General features: G+C 35.0%; 1 protein-coding gene and 1 long non-coding RNA gene across 3 annotated transcripts in view; one reads left to right on the forward strand and one right to left on the reverse strand.

Annotated features, from left to right (window-relative positions):
- Positions 1 to 1380: 1380 nt before the first annotated feature.
- LOC143226739 (uncharacterized) overlaps positions 1381 to 17679 on the reverse strand; it is a 41590-nt gene continuing 25291 nt past the window's right edge. The window contains exons 1-3 of one of the 2 annotated variants that reach the window (XR_013014726.1): positions 6451 to 6607; positions 2729 to 2800; positions 1381 to 1885 (exon numbers count right to left, since the gene is read on the reverse strand). This is a non-coding gene — a long non-coding RNA (uncharacterized LOC143226739). Of the gene's footprint in view, positions 1886 to 2728; positions 2801 to 6450; positions 6608 to 17679 lie in introns of those variants that run through there. The other variant, XR_013014727.1, reaches the window with a different exon arrangement.
- LOC143226738 (uncharacterized) lies at positions 9398 to 17047 on the forward strand. Its single transcript, XM_076458102.1, has 2 exons — positions 9398 to 9520; positions 15697 to 17047. Exons 1-2 carry the CDS (start codon positions 9423 to 9425, stop codon positions 15989 to 15991), a joined length of 393 nt encoding a protein of 130 aa, XP_076314217.1. The 5' UTR covers positions 9398 to 9422; the 3' UTR covers positions 15992 to 17047.

A 17679-nucleotide genomic window follows, 5' to 3' on the forward strand; every position in this document is an offset into this window, starting at 1 on the left:
GAATTGCGCAACTCCAGTTGGTTCTGGGGGAATCCGCTTGGTGTCGCTAGGTTTGCACAGATCAGCTGATTACGACGCCATTTCCCGATTGCAGATATCTTCATTTGTGTATTAGCTACGCGGTTTTAAGTGAAGTGCGATTTTTTCGTTTGGCGGATTTCAGAATGAATGACCTGAAGGAGCAACGACTTCCTGTGAAATTTTGTGTTAAACTTGGAAAATCTGCGACTGAAACTTTTGCTATGCTTAACACGGCTTACGGTGATGTTGCTATGAATCGTACGGCATGTTTCAAGTGGCATGAACGTTTTAAGGATGGTCGACAGTCCATTGAAGATGATGAGCGTCCTGGACGTCCTTCCACGTCAACTGACTACCCACACGTCGACAAAATCAACACCCTGGTGCGGGCAAATCGACGTCTGACTGTCAGGAAGCTTGCTGAAGAGTGTGGGATATCAGTTGGATCTTGTTACGAGATTTTGACCGAGAAATTGAAGATGCACCGCGTTGCTGCAAAATTCAGCCCTCAGAACTTGTGAGTTTTTGGCCAAACACTTGATCACTGTTCTTCCCCACCCCCCTACTCACCTGACCTTGCTCTTTGCGATTTTGTCTTGTTCCCCAAACTCAAAAGACCCTTGAAAGGAAGAAGGTTTGAGACGATTCCCGAGATTAAGGCAAATGCGACGAAGGAGCTGGAGGACATTACAAAAGAAGCGTACCAGGACTGTTTCAACAAGTGGAAACACCGTTGGGATAGGTGTGTGCATTGGGGAAGAGAGTACTTTGAAGGGGTCCCAGACCTGTAACTTCTAAATAAAGTACATTTTGTTTTATGACGTCAGTCCGCGTATTTTTTGAGCAGACCTCGTACGTAAGAGTTTCTTTAAAATGAAAACGTACAGACAAGCTAAATAGCCTTAATCTCTTTTTCGGAATGAAAACATACAATTATGTGTTTACGTACATAAGAAAACACAGCGTCATATTTCACACCGATAAAAATTTTGTTCTCCTCTAGTTTTATGGTTTTATTATTTTAATTTATTTGTTGATATATAACATCGGAACGCTAAGGAACGACCACAGATGTGTCACTAATTTTCACATGAAGTCAAACAGATTTCTAACATTATTACAGGTATTATAGTGAGGTTTAACAGTGCTTAAAAAGAAGGAAACTCTTTTGAAATAAAACAAATAAAGATTTTATTTAAAATACATATTTACTGAAAAATATTAATAACAAATAATTACAATAAATTAATAATTATAACGTTAAGCCTAACTGGAATGTTTTGGAGGTATTTTAACGTGAACCTTTCTCTTCACTCAGTTAACAATTAATAACGTAAAGTGTTGACAGGAGTGTTTCAATTGCTTTATAGAAAATGTGTAAACGAAATAAAACAGTTGAAAGAGCTATAAGGACCTCCTTAGATGATACTCATAGAAAGTTGCATGCAAAGTTTTGTGTTATTTAGAGTTCATAAGAAGAAAACTACTTTAGAAATATGACAGGCAGGCATGTCCGAAATTCTCTACTGTTACCAGTTAACGTTATGCAAGAGAGTTGTGATAACTATGTAATGTTTAAGTTGTAGGTCAGAAACTTAAAACACCAGTTTTCAACTTTCTTTTCTCCATTACAGCATTTGATGTACACCTCCGTGCTATCAACTGTCTTGGCACATCGCTCACAGAGGGTACGGTGGGCGCTTCTAATAGCACACTTATTAGTGATTTTGTGCAGCAACTTTGGGGGATTAATTTCTTCGTAAGTAAAGTCCACAGGTTTCTGGGCCCCAGAAGTAGGTAGAGAAACAATCACGATAAGAAGTGACAGCAAACAGATATTTGAGATGAACATGTTGGATACCATCTGAAACAAAACAGTAGTGGGAAAATATCAATATTAATTTTAAAATTGAATGTATTTTTGTCACTTAAGTAAAAACAACGTGCACAAAATATCTACGCTTTCAAGGAAAAGAGCACCATAAAAATGGAGAGACGTTTACTGTAGTCGTAAGCATACTAATTAATTAGCTTTTCAATATCAAGTAAGCGATAATAGTACTACCTATGTAAGATTTAGTTTGTTTTGAATTTCGCGCAAAGCTAAATTTTAATCTAAGTTTCCTCATAGTGCGATGCGTTATCTTGTTTGCATACGTTAACGATAAGTGCTTCCATCTAGTAGTTAGAAAATTGAACACGGAAAATCTGTGTGTTTTCTTACAGCAAAGCCACACCGGGCTACCTGCTGAGCCCACCCAGTGGAACTGAGTCCCTGATTTTAGCGTCGTAAATCCGTAGACTTACCGCTGTACTAGCGGGGGACACAGAAAACCTAAAATCTTAAAATTTACGTGTAATGTTTATTGATTGTAATTCGTGTATCAGATAATTACATGAAATATTTCCTAATTCTTTTAAAAATCTATGCTCAATGTTCTTGCATACTGTCGCTGCCTTTGCTACTCGAAATGGACAAAATATTGGACACTCTGTTAAAATGTTTATCCTCAATTAAACCTTATTACTATCGGTCTTCTCGACAAGTCATTTTTATATGTTATATCGTTTTATGAAATTTGTTACCTTTCTCTTCATGACAAATGAATAACTAATATCCTAAGTACAGGTAAAGGCACAAAAATTACCCAATTAACATTTTCTGCAAAACAAATATCATAATTACTGAAAACAAAATCCAACTTACATTTAATTTTGTTCTTTTGTTTGCTTCTTTTTGTGTTTTCTTTTCACTTCAAAACTTGAAATAAATGGAATTCTGAAAGAAACAATTTGTCCTTGTCAACTATATGGCTATCGGATATTTTACGTTTATTACCAAGAGCAAATTTATCGCGATCAACAGATGGCGCTACCATACTACCATTTTACTTTTTTTTTTGGTTGCACTGAAGAGAAACTAAAACATAATAAATTATATTTCTTTACGCTTTTTTACTGCTATATAGTGTCACTCAAAGAAGTGCCTCGTCTAAAATGAATGGGGAATAAAAACCTGGCGTTTTGTACAGACTTCTTACTCGAACTGACTTACGACGAGTACAAAAGGCAAGCCTTATTATGAGGAAGTATTATACTATGTACTAAGAATCTCTTTTGACAGTAATTGGAATGTGGATATAATTTCGTGGTTTCTGTGTTGTTGATATCAACTTTATTTGTTTGTCTGTTTAAATCTATTACCGTGGTACCTATACGCAAGTGTTTGGATCTAGTCTCGTGTTTCACACCTAATTGTTTCGATCTAGTCCCGTGTTCTCTACCTAATTGTTTGGATCTAGTCCCGTGGTCCACACCTAATTGTTTGGATCTACTCCCGTGGTCCACACCTAATTATTTGGATCTAGTCCCGTGTTCTCTACCTAATTGTTTGGAGCTAGTCCCGTGTTCTCCACCTAATTGTTTGAATCTAGTCCCGTGTTCTCCACCTAAATGTTTGCATCTAGTCCAGTGGTCCACACCTAATTCTTTGGATCTAGTCCCGTGGTCCACACCTAATTGTTTGGATCTAGTCCCGTGTTCTCTACCTAATTGTTTGGATCTAGTCCCGTGTTCTCTACCTAATTGTTTGGATCTAGTCCCGTGTTCTCTACCTAATTGTTTGGATCTAGTCCCGTGTTCTCTACTTAATTGTTTGGATCTAGTCCCGTGTTCTCTACCTAATTGTTTGGATCTAGTCCCGTGTTCTCTACCTAATTGTTTGGATCTAGTCCCGTGTTCTCTACCTAATTGTTTGGATCTAGTCCCGTGTTCTCTACCTAATTGTTTAGATCTAGTCCCGTGTTCTCCACCTAATTCTTTGATTTTACTTCAGTATTACATCATGTTTTTAATTCTTCAATTATCATCATTTAACAAGTCCTCATCTTATTCCACTTTAAGGTGTAACGTAGAACACTACATCATCAAGTTATCATCATTTAACAAGTCCCCATTTTATTCCACTTTAAGGTGTAACGTAGAACACTACATCATCAAGTTATCATTATTTAACAAGTCCCCATTTTATTCCACTTTAAGGTGTAACGTAGAACACTACATCATCAAGTTATCATTATTTAACAAGTCCCCATCTTATTCCACTTTAAGGTATAACGTAGAACACTACATCATCAAGTTATCATCATTTAACTAGTCCTCATCTTATTCCACTTTAAGGTATAACGTAGAACACTACATCATCAAGTTATCATCATTTAACTAGTCCTCATCTTATTCCACTTTAAGGTGTAACGTAGAACACTACATCATCAAGTTATCATCATTTAACTAGTCCTCATCTTATTCCACTTTAAGGTGTAACGTAGAACACTACATCATCAAGTTATCATCATTTAACTAGTCCTCATCTTATTCCACTTTAAGGTATAACGAGGAACACTACATCATCAAGTTATCATCATTTAACAAGTCCCCATCTTATTCCACTTTAAGGTATAACGTAGAACACTACATCATCAAGTTATCATCATTTAACTAGTCCTCATCTTATTCCACTTTAAGGTGTAACGTAGAACACTACATCATCAAGTTATCATCATTTAACTAGTCCTCATCTTATTCCACTTTAAGATATAACGAAGAACACTGCATCATCAAGTTATCATTATTTAACAAGTCCCCATCTTATTCCACTTTAAGGTATAACGTAGAACACTACATCATCAAGTTATCATCATTTAACTAGTCCTCATCTTATTCCACTTTAAGGTATAACGAGGAACACTACATCATCAAGTTATCATCATTTAACAAGTCCCCATCTTATTCCACTTTAAGGTATAACGTAGAACACTACATCATCAAGTTATCATTATTTAACAAGTCCTTATCTTATTCCACTTTAAGGTGTAACGAGGAACACTACATCATCAGGTTATCATCATTTAACAAGTCCCCATCTTATTCCACTTTAAGGTATAACGTAGAATACTACATCATCAAGTTATCATTATTTAACAAGTCCTTATCTTATTCTACTTTAAGGTGTAACGAGGAACACTACATCATCAAGTTATCATCATTTAACAAGTCCCCATCTTATTCCACTTTAAGGTGTAACGAAGAACACTACATCATCAAGTTATCATCATTTAACAAGTCCCCATTTTATTCCACTTTAAGGTGTAACGAGGAACACTACATCATCAAGTTATCATCATTTAACAAGTCCCCATTTTATTCCACTTTAAGGTATAACGAGGAACACTACATCATCAAGTTATCATCATTTAACAAGTCCCCATCTTATTCCACTTTAAGGTATAACGAGGAACACTACATCATCAAGTTATCATCATTTAACAAGTCCCCATCTTATTCCACTTTAAGGTATAACGAGGAACACTACATCATCAAGTTATCATTATTTAACAAGTCCCCATCTTATTCCACTTTAAGGTATAACGTAGAACACTACATCATCAAGTTATCATCATTTAACAAGTCCCCATCTTATTCCACTTTAAGGTATAACGTAGAACACTACATCATCAAGTTATCATTATTTAACTAGTCCTCATCTTATTCCACTTTAAGGTATAACGAGGAACACTACATCATCAAGTTATCATCATTTAACAAGTCCCCATCTTATTCCACTTTAAGGTATAACGAGGAACACTACATCATCAAGTTATCATCATTTAACAAGTCCCCATCTTATTCCACTTTAAGGTATAACGAGGAACACTACATCATCAAGTTATCATCATTTAACAAGTCCCCATCTTATTCCACTTTAAGGTATAACGTAGAACACTACATCATCAAGTTATCATTATTTAACAAGTCCCCATCTTATTCCACTTTAAGGTATAACGAGGAACACTACATCATCAAGTTATCATCATTTAACAAGTCCCCATCTTATTCCACTTTAAGGTATAATGTAGAACACTACATCATCAAGTTATCATCATTTAACAAGTCCCCATCTTATTCCACTTTAAGGTATAACGAGGAACACTACATCATCAAGTTATCATCATTTAATAAGTCCCCATCTTATTCCACTTTAAGGTATAACGAGGAACACTACATCATCAAGTTATCATCATTTAACGAGTCCCCATCTTATTCCACTTTAAGGTATAACGAGGAACACTACATCATCAAGTTATCATCATTTAACAAGTCCCCATCTTATTCCACTTTAAGGTATAATGTAGAACACTACATCATCAAGTTATCATCATTTAACAAGTCCCCATCTTATTCCACTTTAAGGTATAACGAGGAACACTACATCATCAAGTTATCATCATTTAACAAGTCCCCATCTTATTCCACTTTAAGGTTTAACGAGGAACACTACATCATCAAGTTATCATTATTTAACAAGTCCCCATCTTATTCCACTTTAAGGTATAATGAAGAACACTACATCATCAACTAAGTTATACTCACCACAAGTTTCTAGAAGGTAACAGTTTTTGTTGTTAGCTGAATCTGTCTGATTCTATATATATTATACTAGAAATCCAGTTTTCTTTTACAAATTATTGTTATTCATACTAGAAATGGCTGAAGCGCTTTCGTTTGTTTCAGTTGAACAAACAGTGATATATATATATATATATATACAGACAGCTGCAGTGTTCTAACGAATGGAAGGACCATTCGCTGTGCGTAGGTTGTGTGATGTCAGTAAGTAGGCGGATGTTGGTGAGGGTTCTTGACCAATCGTATTCAAAAGTTTTTTTAAAGGTTGACGTCATGCGTATATGAACCCTATCCATCTTCTTCAGTGTTAATGGAGGTGTTGGATTTGCGTAGATATTTACCTTCAACCAGTTTTGTGTTTCAGAAATATAAAAATAGTGTAATCTAAGGTAATGGAGATCCGAATAATTCTCAAACACTGACCAAAGTCAACTTAACTCATATGTAACTTCACTATGACAACACGCGTTTTAAGTTCGCAGAATCAGTAATATTATGTTTGTTAATGCGAAAGCACGTTTTTTAACATAGAGTAACCAAATCCATTTTAGGACCAGCTGAGACCAATTTACTTGTTTCTTTATATCACCCCCTGAAAACCGTGTGGCTAACTGGTGCTATCCACAGCTCAGAACAGTGTGACCAATTCTCCTTATCACCAACTTAGAAATAAAAAAAAGTGGTAAATTTTAGGCCAGTGACATAAAATATTTTACGACGAATCTTTACGTTCTTTAAGGTGTTGGAAACAAATTATTTTAGGTTTTGGTTTTGTTTAAAAACAAAGTTTGCCTTCCACCAGTTCAGTGGCAATTTTAAAGTTGTATATGCTTAAAGCCGGGTTTCGATATCCGTGGTAGGCGTAATACAGAATGCTGATTATATAGCTTTGTGTACAATCATAAACAAATTATATAAACATATATCTGATTTTCTTTGAAATAAGGATATTTTGTTGTCAAAGAGGGAAAATCAGTTTAAAACCATATTAGTGCCTAAGTTATTCCTAAATTTATTTAGTTTACCATATTTTTAGATGGTAATACCGAGATAAATCTTTATATTTTAGTAATTGCTGCATGATGTCGCCTTCAATTTATACATACAAAATATTATTTTGTCAATTTCGACTATAAAATCAAGTCGCAGGTAATATATCTAGGAGTTGCGCAATTGAACACTTTTACTTTTATGAAGCAGAGGGTTCGATTCCCCTCGGTGGACTCAGCACATAGCTCAGTATGGCTTTGTGTGTTTTCTTATTGAGAGGGCCTGACGTGGCCAGGTGATGAAGGCATTCGACTCGTAATCCAAGGGTCACGGGTTCGAATCCCCGTCACACCAAACATGCTCGCCCTTTTAGCCGTGGGGGCGTTACAGTGTGACAGTCAATCCCACTATTCGTTAGTAAAAGAGTGGCCCAAGAGATGGCGGTGGGTAATGATCACTAGCTGCCTTTCCTCTGGTCCACTGCTAAATTAAGAACGGATAGTTGTTCTTTTGTTTGTTCGGAAGTCCGCATAAGTTTAGTAAGTACTAAACTCAAACAAATGATTAAGTGTTAGAGTGGTTACCAGCAAAAGTCCAAAGACTAGTTCCATTGCTGCGTGTGTCTAATATTGGGTGATGAGCAGAGCACAGACATCCTACTGTGCTGCTTTGTGCTTAACTTCAAATAAACAAGTATAATTTTTATAATAGTCAAATGAAATGTTTTTTTTTATTTCAGAATGTTTGCGTTAAGCTACATAAAAGTACTTTCATTTAGCCTTTAGTTTGAAACTACCCACAAGTACCTTTTTGATTAATCTTTTCTAACCGAATAATGGGTTTGTTTGTTTTGAATTTCGCGCAAAGATACGTGGACATTATCTGCGCTAACCGTCCCTAATTTAGCAATGAGAGACTAGAGGAAAGGCAGCTAGCTAATCAGTAACTTCGCCGTCTACTTTTGGGTTATTCTTTTACCAATGAAATGTGGGATTGACTAGGACATCATAACATTCCTAAGGCTAGAAAAAGAGCATGTTCGAACCAGCCACCCTGCGCGAGCCTAGCACCCTAACCACCAAGCCACATCAGATCCTCTGAATATTGGTAATTAACTGGCATTCTTACAATGTGGTCACGTCCTTAGAGTGCGGAGAGCGCTTTTGCGTCAATGGGAAGCGAACCATAAATTTACCGATTCACAATCCGAGTAAATTAACCCTTAAGCAACGCCAAACTGCCTATAAAATGGTCGTTCTAAATTGTGTGACTGTTCCTGACTGAACAGTATGGATAACTTTAAATTTCGAGAAACACTGGATGCAAACTGATATAAATGTTGAGTAAACCATTAACAGACTAGAGATAACTCGTGTGTTTCTACTTGAGTTAATTTTGTTTTGGAGCATTACAAATGGAACTGTAATCTTGGAAACATGAACATCGGTTCGAAACATGGATTAACAAGCACTACTACCATGCTCTATGTAATTATTCATAGCCAGTTGGTTAGGGCGCTTGACTCTCAATCTGAGGGGGCGGGGGTTCGAATCCCGTCCCACCAAACATGCTCGCTCTTTTAGCTGTATGGTCGTTATAACTTTACGGTTAATCCCACTATTCGTTGATAAAAGAGTAGCCAAAGAGTTGACGATGGGTGGTGATGACTTGCTGCTTTCCCTCTAGTCTTAAACTAGTAACTTAGTGACGACTAGTGCACATACACTCGAAAGGAAACAAACAAACAAACGTAATTACCAGTTGTTAAAGTTGTAGCATTGCATAAAAAAGTCACTGTATAATTTATTATAAAAATAAAACTACTTTAGTCATTAAAATAAAAAGGAGGAAAAATGGTAAGATTTTTTTAAAGATAATTTCACGTTTCTAAAATGTTTTGGTCATTGTTTTCTTTTGGTAAAGTTCCAGTGATTGTATATATCCACATGAAGAGCGGGAAATACAAAGACCATATAATTATACTGGCTGGAAGAACCCGACTTGAAGCAGAACATCACGAGCCAACAGCAAGTACTGAAACAGTGTAAGAAAAACAAATCCGACATTCAAACTTATTTTCACTCTTAACTGTTTGCGTATCGTTCTCATAATATTATTCTGAGCCGTTGTGTTAAACAATAACATGTTTATAATACTGTTATAAATATAATTAACGTGATGCTTTCTGTTGAAATAAACATTATTGGCTTCCCTGTAAAATAACAACCTGCTTACGTGAAACTGTTTAATTGCTTAATCAGTTATTTGTTACGTTTTCTTGTTAAATATCTGTTAATCAAAATGCTCTAAATGACATTTATAATAAACAAATATAAAAGTGTAATATAGTATATTAAACCGATTTTGGATCCTCATCACGTCGTTACAGTTTATGTCGTCACGTCCAACTCTTTTGTATCTGTCAATCACGCATCTTATTAGTATCCTAAAGTGTAAATTACAAAAGGCATCATCGTGCGGTTGGAATGTCCAAAACACACCATTCTTCCCGGTAAAATGTCCATAATTCATCTAGCATACAGAGATGACGGTTGACTAGCACTCGTTTCCGCAGTCTGCTCGCACAGAAATCCATAGACAATGCGTTTGACGACCTAACTCAGTTTGATTTCTTCAGCTGCTTAAAGATATGTCGTGAAAGCAACTTGTGTACACGTGATTTTTGTCACTTTTCTAGATGAAATACTTTATATTATGTGAGGTAATATTCCCTAAAACAAGTCTATGACTTTTGCTACTGACCTACATGTTCATGGACTTTCATCTTTTTTAAGACGAAACACTTGTCTTACTACTACAGGAGTAAAACTTTCTGCAAGTTTCTTTCTGAATAGTTCTGGTGCATCAAGTTGATCCATGTTTGTTTATTTCCCAATGCCATTAATACAAGGGATATTTATGTCTTGGAAATTCTAAATTGCCGGTCATAAAACATCTCTATGATGTGATTACCGTTTTCGCTGGCGATTAAATTACGTTTTTAAAAAGTGAGACGGCGAGTGCAACCAGGTCTTTACCCTTTTCATTCTGGCCAGAAGGTGTAAATTTGTGAGGATATGACCGAATCATAGGACGAATTCCTTTATGACCTTGATCTCCTACCATCAAGGTCAAATATCTCACAAAATGTTTTTTTCTTTGTTTTACCGGATGGACCACTGAGTAAATGTCCTGCTAATGTTATCGATCAGTGTTTCCAATGCGTGTTTGTTTGTTTGTATTTAAGTGCAAAAACTACACAATGGGCTATCTGTGTTCTGCTCGTCACAGGTATTGAAACCCAGTTTTTAGTGTTGAACTTCGTATACCTACAGCTGTTCCACTGGGGACTATTTAAAATATCGTAGAAATGTTAGGAAGTTCAACTCAGATTCCCCAATCACCATTATTGAGCTTTCATTCTGGCAAGCAACGTTTTAAACGGGTACAAAGCAGAACGTTACATAACGTACTTCAGACATAAATATAATATAATTTTAACGTTATACTAGCTGGCGTATCCGTCCTCTGGACGAAAGTTATGTAAATTCGTGATTAATGGAAGTTATTTTAGGACATAAAAAGTTGCTTCCATGTATGTAACCAGATCAATCAATACCATGGAAGAAATTATTTAGAAAACTCCTCTCTTCCCTGTAGCAGGCTTAGTTCTGTCCTTTAAAACAAATTCAGTCCAGGTGGTCTTCAGTCAAAAAAAAAAAAAAAAAAAAAAAAAACGCCCATAAAAGCTGCAAAACTGAAAATTTGTATGTATCTCCCTATAAACCCAATGAACCTCCATACCAAATTTGGTATGTAAATCTCTTCTACTATGACTATCCCATCCTCTTGTGACCCAGCAGGCTTACTTCACTTAAAATCAGATTTCAATACTTGTGGTGACCCTGTGCTTAATAACAAACATGTATTTCAAGACTGCTGGTGTGGGTATTAAAACTTCTATTAATATAAAATAGAGATCAAAACGTTGTTCTCTACTTTAATAAAAGTTTTAATACCCATGTCAGCCGTCTTGAAATACATTTTTTACTTCAAATGGGTTTCTCGTCATCACGAAACAAACAAACATTTTATATTAATGGGAACTCTCACATTAGGCTTTTATAGAACTTATAATTTTTTTTTACTGATCAAGTAAAAAAGAAAATAATATCTGTAGAATCTACAGATATTAAAAGATAGTCTTGTTTAAGTTATGCATGATTCCGGTTGGAAAAATAAATTATTTTGCATAGTGACTTCTGTAATACCAAAAACTTTATTTGAGGTATTTTTTAAGACTCTCAATATGGCAGTGTTGTGGCTTCCCCGTTATGTGGAGTTAAATGATCCGACACACAACCTACTGAACCGATGTCATACGTCTTATGTTTGTTTGTTTTGAATTTCGCGCAAATCTACTCGAGAGCTATTTGCGCCAGCCGTCCCTTATTTTGCAGTGTGAGACTGGAGGGAAGGCAGCTAGCGATCACCACCCACCACCAACTCTTGGGCTACTCTTTTATCAACACATAGTGGGATTGACCGTCACATTATAACGCCCCCCACGGCTGTAAAGGCGAACATGTTTGGTGTGACGAGGTCAAACGCCTTAACCCACCTGGCCATGCCAGGCCCAGTCATCTTTTACAAAGGCCTACTTGAAGGCGTAAGTTAGTGGAAATGTAATATATATGTACAAATTATAGTGACCATAATATATATGGTCATAATGTCTCCTCGTGTCCAAGTCTAAACTTAGCCTACAAATTCTTCTTTTCGATCGTTTAGGTTTTATTTGTTTGTAATTAAGCACAAAGCTACACAAAGGATTATCTGTGCTCTGCCCATTACAGATATCTAAACCTGATTTCTATGTTGTATGTCGAAAGACATGCAGCTGTGCCACTGCAGAGCCGATTGTTTAAAACAATAAAGTTTATTAAGTTTAGTACCTTTCCATAAACGTTTTTTTTTAATCATTTGTGTAGCTGGGAGTAAAAGGGCATGGAAGAGCTAAGTTGTTTGAATTTTTGTGCTATTTAATCTTCAGACAATTGTTTTAATCAACGTTTCGTCTTTTCGAATGTAATTCCAATCAGTTATGTATATTAACGTTGAAGAAGCCGCAAACGCGAAACATTGGTTTATTTGGAATTAAGCACAAAGCTATAAAATGGACTATCTGTGTTCTGCCCACCACATGTATCGAAATCTGGTTTCTAGGGGTGTGAATCCGCAGAAATACCACTGCGCCACTGGGATACATGTTGGTTTAAAAATAATCTCTAGAATGTTAAGATAATTCCTATAAGTAATAGGCTTAACGTTCAGCTGTCATTCATAGGATTTTATTTTGGAAATTTAACTTTGAAATAAATAAATTACAAAAATACAGTGAGATGTTTGTATACTAAATTATTTATCTATTTTTTTCATTAAATAAAGTATATATTGCACAGCAGTGCGTGGAGTTTGATACCGATAAGTATTTATCTATTTTTTTTCTAAAATGTAATGTATATCCATGTTTATTGCGAATTTCATACTATATATGAGGTTTCCACACTTAATATTTCTGTAGATCAGCTAGGCCTAAAATGGCAACATTAATCTTGGCATGTTTCTCTTGTTATTTAAAATATGGAAAGAACGAATACTTGTGTAAACCAAATGATTACTAAAAAACCGCGAGAGTGTGCTGAAGGAGAATTAATTATATCAAAATAAGAATTTTCGCAAAACAAAAGAAAGTAAATAAAACAGTAATGACCATTGTTGTGGTGCTGTCTTCTTTAAATAACGTTGTTTTTATCGACTATCACAGAGTAAGTTGATAAAAATACAAACATTTATCCAAACTTGTCGTGAATATACAGTTATTTGATGATGCAGGTATAGTTCGTGAAGTTTTGACTCTTCATCTATGAAAATCATAATACACTTCGTACCACCCCTATACAGACCCCCGCTAGTCCAGCGGTAAGTCTCCGGATTTACAACGCTAAAATCAGGGGTTCGATTCCCCTCAGTGGGTTCATCAGATAGCCCTATGTGGTTTTGCTATAAGAAAACACACACACACCACTATAAGGTATTAGGATTTAAGAACCGCAGAAACAATTAGGCTTAATAAGAACAAATTACTAGTATACTGTTGTTATATTTTAATTTTTTTTTAATTTAAATGTTAGTTGAAGAATGTATAGCATTAAAATCAAGCACGTTAATAATAGTAGTTTTAGAATACATGGAATGCTTACGAGGACGCCAAGAATTTAGTTTCATTGGCTAGTGTCTAGATTAGGGACATGGTTTATAAATATGACAAATAAATGTTGAGAAAATTACAACTTATTTATTGAGAGCTTTTCAGTGTCCAGTAAGCTTTAGTGAGTTTGCTAATTGTGTGTCAGAAAAGCTATTCAATGAGAATTATTGCGTTTGTTTCATTATGACTTGTTATGTGTTTATTTATCTAAACACAGCTAAGTTAGGTGTAGTCTCAGTTTTTACTGTATTTGAAGTTTAGCCTACTTATAGTGTTTAAATGATGTTTGTTTGTTTTTACTTAGGCCTACAACTTGTGTCAAAGTGAAAGTAGTCTATAGCGAACGTTGAGGAAGAAATAAATTAATTCTTTATTGTTGCATGTTTAGCATTTCGTATTATTTTTATTAAACATACACCAAAAACTGCTCAACAATAGAACAGTTACAAAACGATTTGTATACTTTTACTGATAAGGTGTTGGATTTTTGGTTTCTCTAAGAAATATTATAGAGAAGCAAATTCTTTTTCAAAAAATAAAATTCGTCACTGTTTTCCTGCTTTCCAGGTCAGTCATCTCTTACCGGCATACATTGGCATAGATAAATTATACAAAATAATTCGTTATTGGATAACACCATCAACAAAAAAGGAAAAACCACTTTCGGAATTTACTTATATCTTAGTCAGCGCAGTATAATATAAACCTGTAACATCATAGGACGAAAAGACCTCTTGAATGCCATCATTTGTTGGCGGAAGACGATGAGTGTAAGGCTGTGTGATTAAGACGCTTGACTTGCACACAGTCTGAAGGTCAAAAGTTCTAATTTTCCTCATCAAACTTACTCGTCCTTTCAACCTCATGGGCACAATAATATGACGGTTGATTCATAGTGTTGACTCGACATCATCCCTCTCGTTTATCACGGTTAGGCCCGGCATGGCCAAGCGTGTTAATACGTGTGGCACAGATAGCCCTCGAGTAGCTTTGTGCGAAATTAAAAAAAAACAACTTATCACGGTTAACGTGGATGACTCTTCCGTACGTTTGCACAAAATTCAAAACAAACTAAATCGTACCTTTGTAAGGTATATTTTTAAATCAGTAATTTAAATATGAGTCAGAGGGAGGGTGCTGTGTGTTGGAATAATGATGTTGAGATTCAAAACTTTAAGTTCAGAAAGTTCTAAAAGTTTTCACGTCAGATATTCTAATAAATACAGAGTTCTCTAAAGTCTTGAGTAGATAGAAAATATACTAGATAGTAAAGTTTATTTTTGTCTGTTAGAAGGAATCAATTAGCGTGGCGCAGTTAATGTTATTTATCTAGCTTGAAGAAAAAAGTTTAACAAAAAATAACCTAATTTGTTATCGTTACCTTGAATCGATTTTTAAGAACAACGTTACAGTTATACTTAACGAAATTATTTAAAGAAAAGAGTTACATAAGAAAGCTTGCTAGTAACTACTACGTTACCTGATCACTATCGCAATTTTTTATAACCATCAGAAATTACTTGAAATTAATTCTTATTGAAAACTTACTTGATTTACATTTTAGGCCCATTAATTTTTTAGTTTTTTAAAAACTATAACTTTTATTATTTGCTTAATAACTTTCAGTACTTGTAGTATTTATATTATATCATTTATTTATATACTTCTATATTTTTAAATCCATGTTTGTGTAACGCCAGTGACTATTTCACAATTTCTAGTTCGTACTTTGAAAATTGAATTCATCAACCATTAGCCAATGATATAAGGCTAAATATTACGTACAGAAAAAAATTCAACTTTAGAAACGCAAGTAATGGTATACAAAAAATGAATTACTACATATTCATGAGACTTTAGATGTTTTCCTGTGAGATAAAAGTTGTATTTTTGTTCTGTTAACTAATGATACCAATTAAATCAGATATATTTGTTGTTTTTTTTACTAGGTGCAAAGGACATGAGAACAAAGATTGTAAGATACCTACAGTGCAGCGTGACGTAGTAACTACTAGTAAAACCAGCTTGTTTTATAGTATTGACTGTTGTTGTCAAACAGTTGGCAATGGTTCAGATCTTTCCAAGAAAGTAGAGGTAATGTTATGTCACGAACCAATGAGCAGGATTTCACTTTACCCTATTAGCATGGGGAATAATTTCGGACAGCTCTCGCGGGGTAATCAGAAGGTCCTGGATATGGTGTTCGTTTGGAACGCCTCCCAGTTGCAAAGCGAGACATCCTGATTTCGATATTACAAAAACACAATAAACAGTCTTTTGGAACAATTTTGGTCAATAAAGCATACCAGAGACATAAAACCTGTAACTTATCTACAGCTCGAACAGAATCAGTAAATATTCATTACCAGTTTCGTTTTATAAAGTAGAAAGCTTCAAATATTAAAAACAAAAAAGTTGTCAGGTAATGAGGAAACGAAACATAAGTTTCGGAAGCGCGAGCGTGAAGAAAAACAGAACCATATACTTCAGTGGTCTCCAATAGGAGGCCCTCGAAAGCTTGATAACTTGGCCCGCACTATGATCAGACATTTCATGAGACAGCGTTTTTAATTATTATAAACCTCAATAGCAAGAAAAACGTTACTTGGGTTATGATACAAGGCATTATGGTCATCATCTGATGTGATACAGTGTGGAAGACAACTGGTAACATCTGGTTTAGCCCATTTGTACAATAAGATATGTGTGTGTGTGTGTTGGAAGCTATAAATATCTTCAGATATATGAGCATATTGACCGTCCTGTTATCTTACTGCAGAGTAAACTACGGTTACAACCAGAAGTAAAATCAAATGCCTGAGGTTGAAGTTTTGAGTTAAGCATGTATTTATCTTACAAACAAGAACATAACGTAAGACAAAAATATATGTATATTTATACAGTTAATGCCGTACAATGAGATCCCCTACCGGAAGACACCTAAGCTTGACGTTAGTTTGAATAAGAAATGACTAGTTTTTTTATATCAAAGAATTTCTGTGTGGAGATGCCAGTACACCAGCCAGTTTGCACTTTCATGGTTTGATTTGGAAGTTTGGAATGATAACACGTAAAGTATAATGTAATTTTATGATCGTTATTGAAACAAGTGTGACAAATATTTCCAAATCATTGAACAACGTCACTGTTTAATCAAACACAGACGATGAGGTGTCACAGTTTACTGAGATGGCTCTTAAAGATGAACTGAAATACTCTCTCTTGTAATATTCTGACATGGAATATCCCATTGATTGTTTTATTACTATTATTTAATAAAATACTTTTAAAACAAATAAATTATAGAAGCAGAAAGCGCTTTCTATTGAATTATCTGCGAATTATAATTCCTAGTGAAATAAAGATTCATATATTTTTTTCTCACAGCTGAAAGGGCGACCATGTTCGGTCGAATAGAATTTCGAAGCTTTAACTCACAGATTATGAGTAGAGAGCCATAATCATGCCCCCACCACCAAAAAATAGAAGAAAAATGGATCGTTTAAAGCTAAATGACAAATTTGAAACCGTCGAATGAGAACCATCTTAAAATGGACATTATTATTTTTTTCACTAAAACATAAATAAAATTATGTTTTATTATGGTATGAACATCAAACCTGAAATTCTAAACTCAAATACACACATGTATATTACATTTGGTTTTTGGTTCTAATCCTGAAACTGAAACATAAAAATATTTTTTAATTAGGTGTGTCCTGATCTGGAAATTAAAATCTTAAATATATATATACGTTAGGTTTCAGTCTTAATTCTGAAACAAACTTAAATACACGTATTTAAATACACTCTCATAATCTGAGAGTCGCGGGTTCGAATCCCCATTGTATCAAACATGCTCGCCCTTTCGGCCGTGGGGGCGTTATAATGTGACGGTCAAACCCATTATTTGTTGGTAAAAGAGTAGCCCA

This window comes from Tachypleus tridentatus, chromosome 9, assembly GCF_004210375.1.
Source record: "Tachypleus tridentatus isolate NWPU-2018 chromosome 9, ASM421037v1, whole genome shotgun sequence".
Lineage (NCBI taxonomy): Eukaryota > Metazoa > Arthropoda > Merostomata > Xiphosura > Limulidae > Tachypleus > Tachypleus tridentatus.